At 44.4% G+C, this 18887-nt stretch overlaps 2 protein-coding genes across 2 annotated transcripts; one reads left to right on the forward strand and one right to left on the reverse strand.

Moving 5' to 3' along the window:
- The first annotated feature begins 341 nt into the window (after positions 1–341).
- Positions 342–12817, forward strand: LOC135514895 (inter-alpha-trypsin inhibitor heavy chain H2-like). Its single transcript, XM_064938583.1, has 20 exons — positions 342–794; positions 1077–1106; positions 1627–1665; positions 2626–2798; positions 2919–3023; positions 3249–3411; positions 3553–3789; positions 3907–4023; positions 4234–4402; positions 4605–4730; positions 4863–5044; positions 5258–5443; positions 8449–8588; positions 8760–8932; positions 9148–9282; positions 11261–11374; positions 11458–11659; positions 11800–11972; positions 12143–12254; positions 12452–12817. Exons 1-20 carry the CDS (start codon positions 702–704, stop codon positions 12600–12602), a joined length of 2820 nt encoding a protein of 939 aa, XP_064794655.1. The 5' UTR covers positions 342–701; the 3' UTR covers positions 12603–12817.
- LOC135514896 (DNA/RNA-binding protein KIN17-like) lies at positions 12818–18871 on the reverse strand. The gene is made up of 12 exons (XM_064938584.1): positions 18647–18871; positions 18261–18355; positions 18042–18085; positions 17791–17913; positions 17510–17694; positions 16158–16206; positions 15988–16045; positions 15748–15865; positions 15521–15640; positions 13703–13802; positions 13460–13560; positions 12818–13316 (listed from the first exon to the last, which is right to left on the reverse strand). Exons 1-12 carry the CDS (start codon positions 18758–18760, stop codon positions 13254–13256), a joined length of 1170 nt encoding a protein of 389 aa, XP_064794656.1. The 5' UTR covers positions 18761–18871; the 3' UTR covers positions 12818–13253.
- Positions 18872–18887: the final 16 nt, after the last annotated feature.

The raw sequence follows: 18887 nt of genomic DNA on the forward strand, positions 1-18887 counted from the left end.
CATATCTTGAAAACTTGATTGCTCACATGCAAAACAATTTGGGACTGTATCAACAGTGGACCACAAATACCAAAATATTGTTTTTTTGTGGATTATTCCTTTAATGCAGTGCACACCCAGCATGGTGCCAAAGGTCAATTTGTTCCCTCTATTTCTGTTTTTGTTCTATTGTTATTGCACAGCAAAAATGGAATTGACGTGACCTCACAGTGATTGCCATGCAAAATGGCCAAATATGGCACCAAATGGAATGTTTGAACCCTGTCTAAAGTCCAAATGTTTGCTCCACTGCACGTGGCCAACCCACAGGTATTATTATGATCACATAGAGAGAGGCAACTACTGCTACAGCATGCCAGTGTTTAAATCTGTACATACCAGCATTGGAAACCCAGTTCTGATTGTCTGGGCGTGTTGCAGACTTTAGGCCTACATAAATCAACGAGAAATCCAGCCGTAAACCGAACCTGTATGATCCCAAATATGCTGTGTTTACCCTCCTACACGGCAGGTCAAGTTTCAAAGTTTCCCTCTCCGGGTTACGTGAAACACAACAAATATTGACTGGGGCCAAGCGTCTATCAGCACTCGGTGGATTTTTAACCCTTATTTTTGGGATCTCTCTGCTGCCTCTTGGGTCCCGGCTGAAGGACTATATCTGGGAGTGTTAAACCTCAGGCAACACATACAGGCCTGGAACCATGAGACGCCTGGCTCTCCTCCTAGGCCTGCTGGCCCTACACCAGACCCACTGCTTTGAGTTTGTGGTCGAGGGCGAGTGGGAGACGGAAACGGTGAGTTCATATTTTTCAATATCAACTGTTATACGACAATGCGATTGTTTTATAGATGTGTCTTAATTGCCTTAATGCTGATGGTCCCCAGGAAGAGTAGCTGCAGCTAATGGGGAGCCTAAAAAATACAAATACAAATGTGTGTAGAAACAGCCTTCTCTCTGTCAAATGTGTTTTTGATAACGTTCCTTTAACAGAACGATATTTTATACGACGTTCATGTGACTGATTAATGCACAACTTTTATTCTCTGTTTTACAAACGGCTCTTTTGTTCTACCAGTCATTAGAGAAACAACATGGACGATTTAAGGTGAGATGAAACTCTTCTTTTCTTTTTTCCCAAACAATTTGCCTGAATTAATGTTATATAATGTCATAGTTTGCTATTCACAATCCTTAATAATCTTCTTATATTCAATATGGCATTGATTCAATAATGCAACATATTATGAGGGAACTGATCCTGTCTTGAGGTGGGTTTTTGGTTTTGCCCAGTTACAGAAATAGAATACCAACAACATGTAAAAGCAAGCAGTCTGCTTCATTGACCTCTGAACTATTGATAAAGGGGTTATGGAAAGGCCAATGGGTTGAACCCAATGACAGTCCTATGACCACCTACCTATAGTTACTGTTACATATGAAACTTTTCTTTCTGAGTGCAGTATGGGACAGTACAGATACTTCTGCATCTGCATTGCTTGCTATTTTGGGTTTTAGAATGGGTTTCTGTAAAGCACTTTGTGACAACTGCTGATGTAAAAAGAGATTTATAAAATACATTAGCTTGATTGATTGGTACAGAGCTGATTGTTTCTGTGTGTTTCCAGAGGGCGATATTGACCAGTGAGGAGCAGGAAGACTTTGAGGTAGGTTTCTCTCTCTGGTCTCTGCTTGATGTTCGACCCCTCTGTCCACTGTGACAGAGTTTAGTCCTCTTATCTACTAATCAATGGTCTTGTTTGAAGAGAATCCGCTGACAGACGGGTTATTGACTTCACTCTGCAGTTGCTACATCCATTTAACGTTTCTGTGGTAAAATGTGTCATTTTCTTTCTCAGAATTCTCAGCCTGTTATACACTGACTATACCAAACATTAGGAACACCTTCCTAATATTGAGGTTCCCTTTTGCCCTCAGAACAGACTCAATGCATCGGGGCATGGACTCTACAAGGTGTCGAAAGCGTTCCACAGGGATGTTGGCCCATGTTGACTCCAATGGTTCCCACAGTTGTGTCAATTTGCCTGGATGTCCTTTGGGTGGTGGACCATTCTTGATACACACAGGAAACTGTTGAGTTTTAAAAACCCAGCAGCGTTGCAGTTCTTGACACATACCGCTGCGCCTGGCATCTACTACCATACTCCGTTCAAAGGCACTTAAATATTTTGCTTTGTCCGTTCACCCTCTGAATGGCACACACACACAATCCATATCTCCATTGTCTCAAGGCTTAAAAATCCTTTGACCTGTCTCCTCCCCTTCATCTACACTGATTGTAATGTATTTAACAAGTGACATCAATAAGGATTTCACCTGGATTCACCTGGTCAGTCTGTGTCATGGAAAGAGCAGGTGTTCTTAAGGTTATTTATACTCAGTGTATAAGTAGATACTCCAAAGAAACATGTTTCCTATTCATTTTTCAGTCAGATATTCAGATTTGTAAATGGGAAAAAGAAGTGTCCCTAAACCACTTGTTTTATGTGGTTTAGATGTAAAGTTGTAGAGAGCTTGACTCACAATTCCTATGCAACGGCACTCGTCCCTAGTCGATGACATCACAGCCAGCCAGTCAGTCTCACGTTCTCCACCTCCATATGTAGGCCATCCGGGGTGATGACATCACGGTTAAGAGCTACAAGGTGGAGAGCCGCATCACGTCACGGTTCTGCCACACCACGGTCAAGAGCTCTGTGGTCAACTCTGGTCCAAATGCCCAGAGCATTGGCTTCAACGTCCAGATCCCCAAACGAGCCTTCATCACCAACTTCACCATGTGAGCAACCGTCTCAATCAGAATAAAAAGCACAATCTCAAATTTCAATCACAATTACACTGAAATACAATCCTCGACTTAATGGAAAGAGCTGTGGACTATGTTGTGTGCTGTTTTTAGGAATGTGAATGGGATCATGTTTGTGGGCTCAGTGAAGGAGAAGACTGTGGCTAGGAACCTCTACGCTCAGGCTAGAGCCAGAGGGAAGGCCGCAGGCCTCGTCAGGTACCGTACAACCCACAATGCACCATGGCTATGGTATTTAGTGTAGATGTACTGAAGAATGACATCTTGGACAATACAGGGAAATGGGTTCCCACCCATTTTTGGACCGTTATGAATCCTATGCCATTCATAATGGTCTATGCTGTGTGTAACAAACATTGTTGTTGCATAAGACCTTTCTAGTGTCCTGTGACTGACTTTAGAGCTGGTAATCCTACACCACAGGGCTAACTCCCAGGACATGGAGACCTTTAAGACGGAGGTCCACGTGCCTCCCGGCAGTAAGATAGAGTTTGAGTTGCACTACCAGGAAATGATGCAGAGGAAGCTGGGCTTCTATGAACACTCACTATACCTGCAGCCTGGACGCCTGGTGCCCCAGTTCCAGGTGAGAGAGCTGTGTGTGTGTGTGTGTGTGTGTGTGTGTGTGTGTGTGTGTGCGTGACCGTGTGTGGTATTTAACGACAGTATTTGATAGGTCAGTGCCTCTGTGTCAGCATATTTGGGCCTTCTCCCTGTCTCTCTGCAGGTGGATGTGTATATCTATGAGCCCAACGGCATCGCCTCTGTGGAGACACCGAACACCTTGGGAGAGCATTTCAGCGGCATGGCCAAACTCACCTCCTCGAAGGACAAGGCTCACGTGGTGTTCAAGCCCTCGCTCCAGCAGCAGAGGAAGTGCGAGAACTGCACCACCAGCGCTATCGATGGCATCTTTACCGTCAAATACGACGTCCTGAGAGACAGCAATGCCGGGGAACTACATGTGGGTACACACACTGACAGAAACACATGTAGTAACACAGTCTTTGTGTCACTTTACTTTGTAACATAAATGCAATACAGGAAGTATTGGTCACTGTTATCTCACTGTTTCTCCTAGGTTTCTGACGGGCATTTTGTGCATTTCTTCGCCCCGGCCAATCTCTCCCCCCTCCCGAAAAACATTGTGTTCGTCATTGACGTCAGTGGATCTATGTGGGGAGTCAAGATGAAGCAGGTGTGTGACGTAACCATAGAAAAACTCACAGGGGTCAATCTGTGCCCCATCAGGGTCGTACATCTCTCTTCTCTCACAACCGGCAGAGCCCTCCTGACAAATGCAACACCGCCCTCGTGTGGGTATTCTGTGAAACTGCACTGAAATGACTGTCCAATCTCATTTATGACTTTATCGCTCTCTCTCTTGCTCTATAACTTTCTCTCTCAGACTGTGGAGGCTATGCAGACCATATTGGATGACCTGACCATGGATGACTACTTCAGCATTGTTGACTTCAACCACAATGTGCGCTGCTGGAGTGAGGAGCTGGTTCCAGGCAGCACCATACAGGTGGCTGAGGCCAAGAAATACATCCAGAACATCAAACCCAACGGAGGTGAGAGAGAAGGGAGGGATGAAAGAAAGAGAGCGATAGAGAAAGAGAGAGATGTGGAGGATTATAAGGAAGTAGAAGGTTGCATGGATTTAAGTAATGGGGAGAGACAGAGGAAAGAGGACGAGAGGACAGAGTGGTGGATAACGAAAGGTTGTCTGGATGTGTATCTGATTAGCTCTCACTGCCCTTTGACCCGATCCAGGCACCAATATCAACGAGGCATTGATGAGGGCGGTGCAGATGCTGGTGAAGGCGTCCAATCAGGGCATGATCGACCCACGCTCCGTCTCCATGATCATGCTGGTGTCTGATGGAGACCCCACTGTCGGTGAGACATCACACCGCTGCTGATCCCAAAACTGACACTGACTGACTTTTCATCACCCACCTCATACCACTTCAGCCCCCTTCATTTCCCCCTCACGCTACTGTCATCCACCATCTCTCCCTCTCTCTGTAGGAGAGATCAAGCTCAGCGCCATCCAGAAGAATGTGAAGAAGGTCATGAGGGAGGAGTTCTCTCTCTTCTCATTGGGCATTGGCTTCGATGTTGACTACGACTTCCTGGAACGCATCGCCATGGAGAATAGGGGCGTGGCCCAGAGGATCTACACCAGCCACGACGCCTCAGATCAGATACGGGTACGACAGACCTCTGTCCCTAAAACTCCCATTCATCCTTCTCTCCCTAATCCTGCATATAGTTGCATCACTACTCCTCCTCCTTCCCTTCCCTCTGTTCATGCCCCTTTGACTCTCTCCTCTGAATTCTCCTCCTATTCTTGTATAAACACTCTATCTTCACTGCCTCTCTCACCACCATCTCTGACCTCCCCCCTCCGTTCTCCCCTCCAGCGGTTCTACAGCCAGGTCTCGTCTCCCCTCCTGAGGAAGATCACGGTTCAGTTCCCAGAGGACTCTGTCTCTGACGTCACCCAGAACCACTTTGATAAGTACTTCAGTGGCTCAGAGCTGGTGGTGGCTGGGAAGGTGCTGCCCTCTGAGTCCACTACTCTTAACAGCTTCACCACCGCATTCGCTGTGAGTCATACATACACATGCACGCATGCACACTCATACACACAGTGGTGGAAGATGTACCCAAAAGTCATACTCGTACTGAGCTAAAGGGTAGAGCTGCCGCTTTCAAGGTGCGGGGCTCTAACACGGAAGCTTACAAGAAATCCTGCTATGCCCTGCGACGAACCATCAAACAGGCAAAGCGTCAATACAGGACTAAGATTAAATCATACTACACCGACTCCGACGCTCGTCGGATGTGGCAGGGATTGCAAACTATTACAGACTACAAAGGGAAGCACAGCCAAGAGCTGCCCAGTGACACGAGCCTACCAGACGAGCTAAATCACTTCTATGTTCACTTCGAGGCAAGCAACAATGAGGCATGCATGAGAGCATCAGCTGTTCCCGGACGACTGTGTGATCACGCTCTCCGTAGCCAACGTGAGTAAGACCTTTAAACAGGTCAACATACACAAGGCTGCGGGGCCAGATGGATTACCAGGACGTGTGCTCCGGGCATGTGCTGACCAACTGGCAGGTGTCTTCAATTACATTTTCAACATGTCCCTGATTGAGTCTGTAATACCAACATGCTTCAAGCAGACCACCACAGTCCCTGTGCCCAAGAACACAAAGGCAACCTGCCTAAATGACAACAGACCCGTAGCACTCACGTCCGTAGCCATGAAGTGCTTTGAAAGGCTGGTAATGGCTCATATCAACACCATTATCTCAGAAACCCTAGACCCACTCCAATTTGCATACCGCCCAAACAGATCCATAGATGATGCAATCTCTATTGCACTCCACACTGCCCTTTCCCACCTGGACAAAAGGAACACATATGTGAGAATGCTGTTTATTGACTACAGCTCAGCGTTCAACACCATAGTACCCTCAAAGCTCATCACCCAGCTATGGATCCTGGGACTAAACACCTCCCTATGCAATTGGATCCTGGACTTCCTGACAGGCCGCCCCCAGGTGGTGAGGGTAGGTAGCAACACATCTGCCACGCTGATCCTCAACACTGGAGCTCCCCAGGGGTGCGTGCTCAGTCCCCTCCTGTACTCCCTGTTCACCCACGATTGCATGGCCAGGCACAACTCCAACGCCATCATTAAGTTTGCTGACGACACAACAGTGGTAGGCCTGATCACCGACAACGACGAGACAGCCTGTAGGGAGGAGGTCAGGGACCTGGCCAGGTGGTGCCAGAATAACAACCCCTCAATGTCACCAAAACAAAGGAGATGATTGTGGACTACAGGAAAAGGAGCACCAAGCTCGTCCCCGTTCTCATTGACGGGGCTGTAGTGGAGCAGGTTGAGAGCTTCAAATTCCTTGGTTTCCACATCAACAACAAACTAGAATGGTCCAAACACACCAAGACAGTCGTGAAGATGGCACAACAAAGCCTATTCCCCCTCAGGAAAGTAAAAGGATTTGGCAAGGGTTCTGAGATTTTCAAAAGGTTCTACAGCTGCAACATCGAGAGCATCCTGACCGGTTGCATCACTGCCTGGTACGGCAATTGCTCGGCCTCCGACCGCAAGGCACTTCAGAGGGTAGTGCGTATGGCCCAGTACATCACTGGGGCAAAGCTGCCTGCCATCCAGGACCTCTACACCAGGCGGTGTCAGAGGAAGGCCCTAAAAATTGTCAAAGACCCCAGCCACCCCAGTCATAGACTGTTCTCTCTACTACCGCATGGCAAGCGGTACCGGAGTGCCAAGTCTAGGACAAGAAGGCTTCTCAACAGTTTTTACCCCCAAGCCATAAGACTCCTGAACAGGTAACCAAATGGTTACCCGGACTATTTGCATTGTGTGCCACCACCCGATAACCCCTCTTTTTACGCTTCTACTACTCTCTGTTCATCGTATATGCATAGTCACTTTAACGATACCTACATGTACATACCACCTCAATAAGCCTGACTGACAGGTGTCTGTATATAGCCTTGCTACTCTTTTTTCAAATGTATTTTTATTGTTGTTTTATTTCTTTACTTTCCTACACACACACACACACACACACACACACACACACACACACACACACACACACACACACACACACACACACACACACACACACACACACACACACACACACACACACACACACACACACACACACACACACACACACATACCTTAGCCTGTAAGTAAGCGTTTCACTTTAAGGTCTACACCTGTTTTATGGGAGGGATGGCAGGGTAGCCTAGTAACCAGAAGGTTGGACTAGTAACCAGAAGGTTGCAAGTTCAAACCCCCAAGTTGACAAGGTACAAATCTGTTGTTCTGAACAGGCAGTTAACCCACCGTTCCTAGGCCGCCATTGAAAATAAGAATTTGGTCTTAACTGACTTGCCAGGTTAAATAAAGGTAAAAAATCAAGAAATACAGCGCATGGGACAAGCTTTGGTTTGATACCTTAATAGAAAATGATTCAAGGTAAAGTGAGTCACCCAGTAAAAGTATTTGGTTTTAAATATACTTAAGTATCAATAGTAAATGTAATTGCAAAAATATACTTTAGTATCAAAAGTAAAAGGAAATGTATAAATCATTTGAAATTGCTTATATAAACCAAACCAGATAGCCACACTCCAACAATCAGACATAATTAACAAACAAAACATTTTTGTTTAGTGAGTCCTCCAGATTAGACGCAGTAGGGATGACCAGGGATATTCTCTTGATAAGTGGGGGAATTTTACATTTTCCTGTCCTGCAAAGCATTCAAAATGTAAAAAGTACTTTTTGGTGTCAGGGAAAATGTATGGAGTAAAAAGTACATACTTTTATTTAGGAACATAGTGAAGTTGTTAAAAATGGTTAAAAATGGTTAAAAATATAAATAGTAAAGTAAAGTACAGATACCGCAAAAAACCTACTTAAGTAGTACTTTCAAAAAGTTTTACTAAAGTACTTTACACCACTGCATACACACACACATACACAGGTACACACACTCACCTGTGTCCTACCCTCTCTCTGTCCCCCTCTTCTTCCCAGGATCGTCTGGACCTGTCCCTACAGACGGAAGCAGACTACCTGGAGCTAGACGCTGCGCTGGCCCAGCAGCAGCATGCCTTCACTGGCTTCGCCAGACAGATGTGGGCCTACATCACTGTCAACCAGCTACTGGCCGAGAGGTGAGAGAGAGGGACAAAGGGAGAGAGAGAGTTAAACACATCGTTATTTTCAATCTAAGGAGTGAATAAAAAGATTGTGCTGTAAATAGCCAGCACTTTGATACAGACTATAGAGCATGAATAAACATACGGAGTAACGTTTTGTGAATGTTATATCCCTGTTCCCTGCAGGTCCCTGGCCCCCACTGCTGGTAAGAAGAGGAAGATCACCCAGAGGATCCTGACCCTGGCTGTGGAGCACCAGTTTGTCACGCCCCTCACTGCCCTACTGGTGGAGAGTGAGGAGGCCAAGGAGAGGCTGCTCGCTGACTCCCCTAGGGACCCCAAACAGGGCTGCTGTGCAGGTGCCTGATCAAAAAATCAGTCCCCCCTTCTTGGGGCTTGTAAATGTACATGAGTACAAGAGAGTGAATGAAACTATCCCAAACTTGCTGTGTGTGTGTGTGTGTGTGTGTGTGTGTGTGTGTGTGTGTGTGTGTGTGTGTGTGTGTGTGTGTGTGTGTGTGTGTGTGTGTGTGTGTGTGTGTGTGTGTGTGTGTGTGTGTGTGTGTGTGTGTAGGAGGATCTGGTATGGTTGGTCCCGGACAAAGGACTCCAGTGCAGGTGGTTCACAGCATCCCCCCCTGGGTCCAGATGACCACCCCTGCCCCCCCTAGCCACGCAGAGAGGCCTCTACCAGATCACATCACCATAGGTGACCATAACAACACACACACACCTCTATACACATCTGTGCTACAGTATAATACTTCTCTACCTCTCCATATCACCATACATAATAACACACACAGAGCTATACACTGTGTTTTAAAGGGGCAGCGTGGACAAAAACGTGAATATCCTGTGTTTTATATTTCCACACTATGAGGTTGGAATAATGCTGTCCAATTGTGAATATTATGATAATGCACTGTTAGTGAAAGAGCTGTTTGAAAAGTCTGCCTGAAATTTCAGCTTGTTTTGCTGGGTGGGGTTTTTGGACTGCCTGGTGACCTCACCAGGCGATATAAGTTAATATACCAATAACAAAGAGAGTTTGCACTCCTCTCTGCCTATAACAGCTAGTTTTCAGGTTACACATCCCTCCCATTAGGCTCCTCCAATTAGGCCCCTCTCTCAAACCACTCCCAGACAGTCCTAGCTAAATTCTTGCTTGAGAAATTGCATTTTGCTAAAAAGCATTTTCTTTAAACTTCAGTGTTGTGATGCAAAGATTCTAGAAAAGTGCATAGCACTTAGAATTTAAAAGTTATTTATGGACGATACATTGGAGATAATATAAGACAAGTACTGGAAACAATAAAACACTACGAAAAATCTGGGAAACCAGGCCCGATATTCATACCTGACTTTGAAAAGGCTTTTAACAAAGTACGAATGGAATTTATATATAAATGCCTGGAATATTTCAATTTTCAACCCTAGGTGTAAAATAGTAAATAATGTCTAATTCTCAGAAAGTTTTAAACTGTCAAGAGGAGTAAAACAATGGCCATCGAAATGTTAGATATTAAAATCAGATCCAACAATATTATCAAGGGCCTTGAAATCCAGGGTTTAAAAACAAAGGTGTCATTGTACACTGATGATTCATGTTTTCTTTTAAATCCACAGTTTGGATCCCTCCACAGCCACAAAGATGATCTAGATACTTGTTTTTAACCTCTCTGGATAACAACCAAATGATGATGTGTACCATATTATGCATTGGATAAAAAAAAATACAACTTTTACATTAGCGTGTAATTGACCAATAAAATGGTCTTTTGGTGAAGTGGACAAAAAAGCAATGATCTCGTTATAATGCATTTTAATAGAAAGTTAGCAAAATAGATAAGATCTTGATACTGTGGAACCTGTCTATTGTCTATTGTGGAAAAATCACCCTCATTAACTCTAGTCATATCCCAGTTTACCTATTTGCTTATGGCCTTGACTACTGTTTACATAGCAACTTGTTTTTAAAGTTATATGGACAAAGAATATTCCATTTTATTTGGAACGGCAAGCCAGACCAAATTAAATGGGCCTATTTATATAAATAATATGAATTATTGATTGATTAAATATTAGACCTCTCAAAAAAGGCTTCAGTCATTCAAAAGTTATACTTAAATCCAAACTGGTTCTCTATCAGATTAGTAAGGATGTCTTACCTCATGTTCAAGAATGGCCTTTTTCCCTTTACTCAGATTACAACCTCTCACTTTCAGTCATTTGGAAATTAAATAATCTCCAAAATATCGCTATTTTTAAAACAAGCAATAGAAAGTTGGTTGCAATTTCAGAAAAGACAGAACAAATATTACAGAAAACAATGCTGGATTCAAAACTTGAATTTTTCAATTTAAATAGAATGTTATACATATGGGGGATGCAACTATCCCAGTAGTGCAGATTTTGCTGCAAAGAGACAGAATCATTAGATATTTTGTTTTGGTGCTGCCCATATGTAACTATTTTTGTTTCTTTTTGACCATTTTAATTGAAAACAATCACAGTAAGTTACTTAATTGTTCCCAGAAATCATTTCAAATTGAGATAAAAACAGCTGCATTGGGCCATCAATATCGCCTACCTCCCTACTTGGCAGTTTTGCAGTGGGTAATACTCTCATGTCCATTGTGTCACCATAGTAACGGTTGCCTGTCTATGTGTTTTCTGTGTGACAGTGGAGAACGACCCTCACTTCATCGTCCACTTGCCTAAAAACAACATGGACGTCTGCTTCAACATCGACTCAGAGCCTGGACACATCCTCAATCTGGTGTCAGACCCCGGTGCAGGTATGTGTGTGTGTGGTTGCAAAAATGTGTGTGTCTGTGCTTGTGTCCTCTTAACTCTATCCTCCACCCTCGTTGTCCTCTAGGTGTGGTGGTGAATGGCCAGCTGGTTGGCTCTAAGAGGGTGGAGGAGAAGGAGAAGGTGAACACATACTTTGGCACCGTCTCAGTGTTCTACCAGCCTGACGGCATCAGGGTGTCAGTCACCACCGACCGTATCGACCTGACTGACGGCAGGAACAACCACTCCTTCACCTGGGGAGCCACGGCCGACATCACCCAGGACAGGTAGGAACACGCCCGCCCACATAGACACACACGAACTGCTGGTCAGGCACCATCAGCCTGTTTGGTAAAGTAAGAAAGTACATTTCAAAAGTACACGGTTTCCTGTTTGAACCACATGCTATGATCCCTGTGTGTTTCAGGGTGAAGGTTTCCATAGTGAAGGACTCCAAGGTGATGGTGACGGTGGATGACAAGATCACTGTGATGGTGCTGCTACATCGTGTGTGGAAGAAACACCCAACCCACGTGGACTTCCTGGGCCTCTATATCCCCAACAACAACCAGTACTCCTCTCAGGCCCACGGCCTTATAGGTAGGTCATCAAGAATACAATAATGCTATAAGCTAATTACACGAGTTGACATATAGTTGCAAGATACCCTACATCACCTACCCTTATAGTGAAATCCTGCAACAGTATCCCTATATTCAATTACAGCCTACTTCACTAGGTTTCACTGACGTGTGTGTGTGTGTATGTAGGTCAGTTTGGCCAGGAGCCAGAAGTGAGGGTGTTCAACCTGCACCAGGGAGCTGACCCTCTGAAGAAGGAGGCCACCATGGAGGTGAAGGGCAACAAGCTGGTCGTCACCAGGTAAGAACACACACTCTCTCTTTTGCACATCTTACACACACTATAGGAATAACATCAGCATGTCACACATACTCAAGTCAGTAAACTTCATCTCTGTTGATGCAATCCTTCCACCATATCAGTGGGACATAGTGCATGTGAGTGCTAACACGGTGAGGTTAGTAGACGAGGTTGTAACTATTCCACGTGTGTGACAGGGGCTGGCAGAAGGACTACAGGCGGGATAAGAAACGTGGATCTGACGTCTTCTGCTGGTTCATCCACAACAGTGGCAAAGGCTTCATCGACGGCCATTACACCAACTACATCGTCCCGCGACTCGACAGCTTCCTGCCACTCCCGCTCTGAGCGACCAATCGCAAGGCACACGGGGGTACCATGTAACCCAGGCAGCCAGAGACAGGGCGTAGTTATAATGGATATCCTAGTCCACAGGTACAGGAGACACACACATATGCAGCCAATCCGACTAGACACGTGTTATTACCGGTTTTCATATCACAGCTCTGTCTGACAACTCTCTCTCTTTACAACAGGTTATAAAAAAGCAGTATCAGTATGTATAGCTGTGTGAATGTTTCTTTATTTTCATGAAGACTACACTGTCGGCTTTGAACTTTATGTACACACACACACACAGACTTCTTAACCAGAACATTCCAATGACTGTTGTATTTCTCAGACCTCATCTTACATGGCAAAATACAAATGTTTTTCAATCAATACATAGGTCAATTGTGTTGTACTTCATTCAATAAGTAATATTACAACATTAAAATGTATTTGTAGAGAACCATTTAATAACAGTACAAAATAAAAATACAACCCCCCCTAATCATTACTCGGCTAACTCAGGAAGTGATACCTCCATAGAAAATGCATTCTGGGATATTTACAGAGGTGGACTCTGACACAGTAGAGTCTCTCAGCTGATGGGCCTCTCAGTGGAAGGGTAGGGGCTCTTGGGTTACGCTGTCATGTAACGGAAGTCATGATCGATCAGGCCATTTTGGAGAAATCCTCGTAGGCGATCCCGTCCACCCTCCTCCCTTTCATCCGACCCTGAGGAAGAAAAACACATCCTTGTATGAGAAAATAAGAACCATTCATATCATCCCAAAGCAGTTGCCACACCAAACATCTATTCCAACACCAAACGGTAGAAACTGATGCATGACAAGAGCCATTTTGTGCCTGGTCCTTACCGAGTCAAGTGTGAGGGTGGCACTGAACTTTCTCTCGTCTATGGAGTCCAGTAGGGCCTCTGTGTCTCTGTACACACCGTTCAGAACCAGGACCCGTTTACCTGTGGGACAGATGAGTTAGACTTGATTATTCGATTTGGTAAAATAACAGGCCAGATTACAGATATCAAGTCAAATGTACAGTTTGAAAATGATCAATTTCCTGTGGACATGTGTGTGTAACCATGGCGAGAACTAGGTTACCTGGTGCAGGGATGACCGTCTCCAGGTGACTCTGGTCTAGTTTCAGTTTGTCCCCTGAGTCAATCATCTTCACTACGGCCGTGTATTTATCTTGCACCTCCTACAACACACAACAACTGTTAGCCTAAATACATACAGTTGAAGTCAGAAGATTACATACACTTAGGTTGGAGTCATTAAAATTTGTTTTTCAACCACAGTTTTGGCAAGTTGGTTAGGACATCTACTTTGTGAATGACACAAGTCATTTTTCCAACAATTGTTTACAGACAGTTTATTTCACTGTATCACAATTCCAGTGGGTCAGAAGTTTACATACACTAAGTTGACACAAAGTGTGCCTTTAAAAAGCTTGGAAAATTCCAGAAAATGGTGGCATGGCTTTAGAAGCTTATTTTAGGCTAATTTACATCATTTCAGTCAATTGGAGGTTTACCTGTGGATGTATTTCAAGGCCTACCTTCAAAATCAGTGCCTATTTGCTTGACATCATGGGAAAATCAAAAGAAATCAGCCAAGACCTCAGAAAAAAAAATTGTAGGCCTCCACAAGTCTGATTCATCCGTGGGAGGAATTTCCAAATGCCTGAAGGTACCACGTTCATCTGTACAAACAATAGTACGCAACTATAAACACCATGGGACCACGCAGCCGTCATACCGCTCAGGAAGGAGACGCATTCTGTCTCCTAGACATGAACGTACTTTGGTGCAAAAAGTGCAAATCAATCCCAGAACAACAGCAAAGGACCTTGTGAAGATGCTGGAGGAAACCGGTACAAATGTATCTATATCCACAGTAAAACAAGTCCTATATCGACATCACCTGAAAGGCCACTCAGCAAGGAAGAAGCCACTACTCTAAAACCGCCATAAAAAAGCCAGACTACGGTTTGCAACTGTACATGGGGACAAAGATTGTACTTCTTGGAGAAATGTCCTCTGGTCTGATGAAACAAAAATAGAACTGTTTGGCCATAATGACCATCATTATGTTTGGAGGGAAAAGGGGGAGACTTGCAAGCCGTAGAACACCATCCCAACCATGAAGCACGGAGGTGGCATCATCATGTTGTGGGGGTGCTTTGCTGCAGGAGGAACTGGTGCACTTCACAAAATAGATGGCACCACGAGGAAATAAAATTATGTGGATATATTTAAGCAGCATCTCAAGACATCAGTCAGGAAGTTAAAGCTTGGACGCAAAAGGGTCTTCCAAATGGACTATGACCCCAAGCATACTTCCAAAGTTGGGGCAAAATGGCTTAAGGACAACAAAGTCAAGGTATTGGAGTGGCCATTACAAAGCCCTGACCTCAATCCCATAGAGAATTTGTGGGCAGAACTGAAAAAGCATGTGCGAGAAAGGAGGCCTATAAGCCTGACTCAGTTACACCAGCTCTTTCAGGAGGAATGGGCCATAATTCACCCAACTTATTGTGGGAAGCTTGTGGAAGGCTACGCGAAACGTTTGACCCAAGTAAAACAATTTAAAGGCAATGCCACCAAAACTAATAGAGTATATGTAAACTTCTGGCCCACTAGGAATGTGATGAAAGAAATAAAAGCTGAAATAAATCACTCTCTACCGTTATTCTGACATCTCACACTCTTAACTGACTGATCCTAACTGACCTAAAACAGGGATTTTTTACTAGGATTAAATGTCAGGAATTGTGAAAAACTGAGTTTAAATGTATTTGGCTAAGGTGTATGTAAACTTCCGACTTCAACTGTATGATATTCTTCTATTGACTATAAACCTCTTATAAGCTACTTAGAGCCCAATCACCCACCATGTGTGAAACTAATGTGTTACCTTGACGACTCCTTTCTTCTTGTGGTATTTCTCCCCCAGTCTCTTGGTAACAACTTTGATTACGATGCCGGGGTGCAGCCAGTGGTCCGCTCTCACAGACCTCTTCTTCTGCTCCTCCATCTCAACGTAACACAGTACACAAAGGGTTTACATGCACACGTGTTTAACACAGAGTTCACTTGACAGTGCATCAAGTCAGAGCTGAGAGGGAGAACTGGAAACCGTACCTCCATGATCTCATCCAGGGCAGACTTCTTCTTCTTCTCTTTGGCTTCTGAGGTAGAGGGCGCATCTTTCCTTTTCCCTGATCCTGCTGCCTTCAGGGCACTGGGACCCAGGGCCACACTAAGGGGAAGAGGTAGACACAGTGTTAATCAGAGTGAAATCCCCACAGTCATTTACTTTTGCTGTTTTGCATTGCTATTGATGACGGTGAGTCATCGTTACTGAGATCCAGGTTACTGTACCTGGCTTTAGATGGGCCATCCGCAGAGGAACAGGAGCCCTTGGCCAGATTGAAGGTAACTGAAAAATAATCAAACATATAACCAGTGAGAGAAGACATAATGGTGTAATCAGCATAATTCCTGACCAAACGCATCATGAGCTATCTATATAAAAAATAAAAATAAAATACTTTTCTCTTCTTCACTTTCTCGCTTCAACTCAGTGAAAACTGGTGCTTCCTGAAAAAAGAGGGACAGATTGTTATGATTCCATGACATGTCATAGATAAACAGCATCTTTGCTGAACAGCAGGGATGTGAATTCTGTCGGAGATGACATCTCTGAGCTGTGTGTGCGTGAGAATGATGTATGGTGTGTGTAGGCGCCTGAGCTGAGCCAGAGGGCAGACTGAGCATCTACCACTATCTGATTAGGAGAGGAATTTATGCTTTTTGCCCCCTGACTTTTGAAATCTCATTCACCTACTTATTAATTTGTCATTTTTTTGCTAGTAAAATGTCAATATTTATCTTTAGAAATTAGCTGAAATAGCAAATGAATATAACACAGCTTTGGATTTCACCCCCATCTCAAAATGGAATGGTTGTGAACATTTGGAACATTACACAGGTGAGCTGCTCTTCTCCCGCTCCGACCACAGGCCTACATTGCGACTTGCAAAATGTTTATGAAATTACAACTTTAACCTGTTCATGTAAAAATTACAAAAAGCACCGACCGCCAAAATGATTTCTTAAGGTGAACCTGGCAATCGAAAAGCCCCAATCAGAAGTTAGATGTGCAATCAGAAAGATGAGAGTTGTGTCCACTCCGGTAGCCGATACAACTCGAATAAAACAATTTCCTACAGTGGTAACAATGACTCAGCAAATTATATTGGTTGTCACCCAACTAATAAAGCCTAAGATTCAGAATTGCGAAAGCCATTTTACAAGCATTTGAATGCTGATTGTGCCGCACAGATATACGAATATTAGATCAGAGATAGGCTCTCGTTGGTGAGAGCTGCTCTGTGCACAGTTGTTTTTTTTAAACTAGGCAAGTCAGTTAAGAACACATTCTTATTTACAATGACGGCCTAGGAACAGTGTGTTAACTGCCTTGTTCAGGGGCAGAACGACAGATGTCAGCTTGGGGATTCGATTTAGCAACCTCTGGGTTACTGGCCCAACGCTCTAACCACTAGGCTACCTGCCACCCTGTTATCTGACTTGGAGATCAATGACTATCATATGAATTGACATGCTTAGTTAGATTGGCTACTGGAGGAAAGGACACATACATTCAGTCACAAAAGAGTAGAGGTCTTTTTGAAAAAACATCAGTGAACTGGGGGTTTGTATAATTTTAAAATTGATTTTATGATGCACTGGATCTTAAACATTTGTACCGGGTGCCGATGCGTATCAGTGAATCATTACATCCTTGGTAAACAGAACCCTTGGCCAGTCCCTGTTCAGCAGACACCCGAGTGTAATATGACCTCCTAGTCAGAGGAGGGCAGTAGTGGTACTCTCTCACCTCTGGCTCCCTGCCTCCTTGGCCCCGGCGGACCTGCTCCTCTATGAACTTGGCACTGCGCTCCTGGTCATCAAGGTCCTGCTTCTTCTTCTTCTCCAGCTCCTCCTGCCTCCGGATGGTCTCTGGGTCACGGTCGATGTACTGGATGTACCAGCCTTTGGGTGTCTCATCCACCTTACAGAAACCTGGGAGAAGTCATCAGACACAGCAATGTCAGGGATCAGACAGACACAGACAAACACACATAACTTCTGTTCTAAGGGGTATGAGTGTGACAGTACCCTCTTTCCCCAGCCACTTGGTGAATTCAGTGAGGGTCTCCCACTGGGTGGAGTTCATATGGACATGCTCTCGGTCATTGATGTACTCGTTATAGACAATGTTGTTTTGTACTCGCTTGGTTCCTGGAGGGGGGAGAGAGCGAGAGAGAGATTCAGTCAGGCTGAGGTTTGTCTTACAGTCTCTTCATAAGTAGCTAGTGTAATATTGCATGCACTTATAATATATAGTTTCAGAAGAAATCAAATATTACCAAAGCGTCTTCTGATCAGCTCAATAAAGTCATTCTTGAACTCCCTTGGTGAGAGGAAGAGTGGAGAGAGGAGAAAGCAAATAAGTCCACTGGTGGAACACCTGCGCTGACTCATCATCACACCATTATTGACATGTCATTTTAACATTTTTTGGGGAGACAGTGTTATAGAACACGACATACCAACAGCCAAACCTAAGTAAAAGCAGATGGACTCACTGTGAGAAGTTGTCCATGATCTTGTTGGGGTCCTCCGAGGCCAGCAGCAGCTGTCTCTGGTGGGACTCGGACATGCAGTGGCATTTGAAGCCATTCTATGGGCAGAAAGGGAAAGCAAGTTCAACCTAAACTGGCTATTGTCCCGGGCGTTACCGTTAGTGTGTAGAATCTAACTTCTGACATCCCTGATCGAGATCTAACGTTACTTTCCTGAGGACAATACAGTCTATCTAGCTCGCTAACTTACATGGTTAATTTACATTCTGTCCCACCGAGTTGGTCGTTTAGGGAACGCTTGCAACATTTGGCTTGCACCTACTAGCAAATATTCCAAACATTACGATACATGTCGTTAGATAGCTAACTTAGCTAGCCATCTTTCTTACCTCGTCTCGACATTGTTTCTGGCACATTTGACAATACCATCGCAATTTTTGAAGACCTTTTGCTTTGATCCTATTCCCGATCGCCTTTGGGCTTAGAAAACCCTCTTTCCCCATGTCAAATAATAATTGTCTACATATAAATTATTTAAATTCGAAATAAGCCTCGAGCACGTTCAAACGTTGTTATGCACTTCTCCTTCCTCCTAAAAATCTGCCGCTTCCGTGGGTATTTCGTCATCAT

Source organism: Oncorhynchus masou, chromosome 26 (genome assembly GCF_036934945.1).
Source record: "Oncorhynchus masou masou isolate Uvic2021 chromosome 26, UVic_Omas_1.1, whole genome shotgun sequence".
Classification (NCBI taxonomy): Eukaryota; Metazoa; Chordata; class Actinopteri; order Salmoniformes; family Salmonidae; genus Oncorhynchus; species Oncorhynchus masou.

Excerpts from the sequence above, each read along its gene's own strand:
- LOC135514896 (XM_064938584.1), bottom strand. The coding sequence starts at position 18,760 with ATGGGGAAAGAGGGTTTTCTAAGCCCAAAGGCGATCGGGAATAGGATC. Across the intron at positions 16,046-16,157 it reads AGAAAGTGAAGAAGAGAAAA|TTACCTTCAATCTGGCCAAG; the intron begins GTATTTTATTTT and ends ATTATTTTTCAG. Across the intron at positions 13,561-13,702 it reads GACGGTCATCCCTGCACCAG|GTAAACGGGTCCTGGTTCTG; the intron begins GTAACCTAGTTC and ends TCTGTCCCACAG.
- LOC135514895 (XM_064938583.1), top strand. The coding sequence starts at position 702 with ATGAGACGCCTGGCTCTCCTCCTAGGCCTGCTGGCCCTACACCAGACC. Across the intron at positions 1,666-2,625 it reads AGGAGCAGGAAGACTTTGAG|GCCATCCGGGGTGATGACAT; the intron begins GTAGGTTTCTCT and ends CTCCATATGTAG. Across the intron at positions 4,403-4,604 it reads GAACATCAAACCCAACGGAG|GCACCAATATCAACGAGGCA; the intron begins GTGAGAGAGAAG and ends GACCCGATCCAG.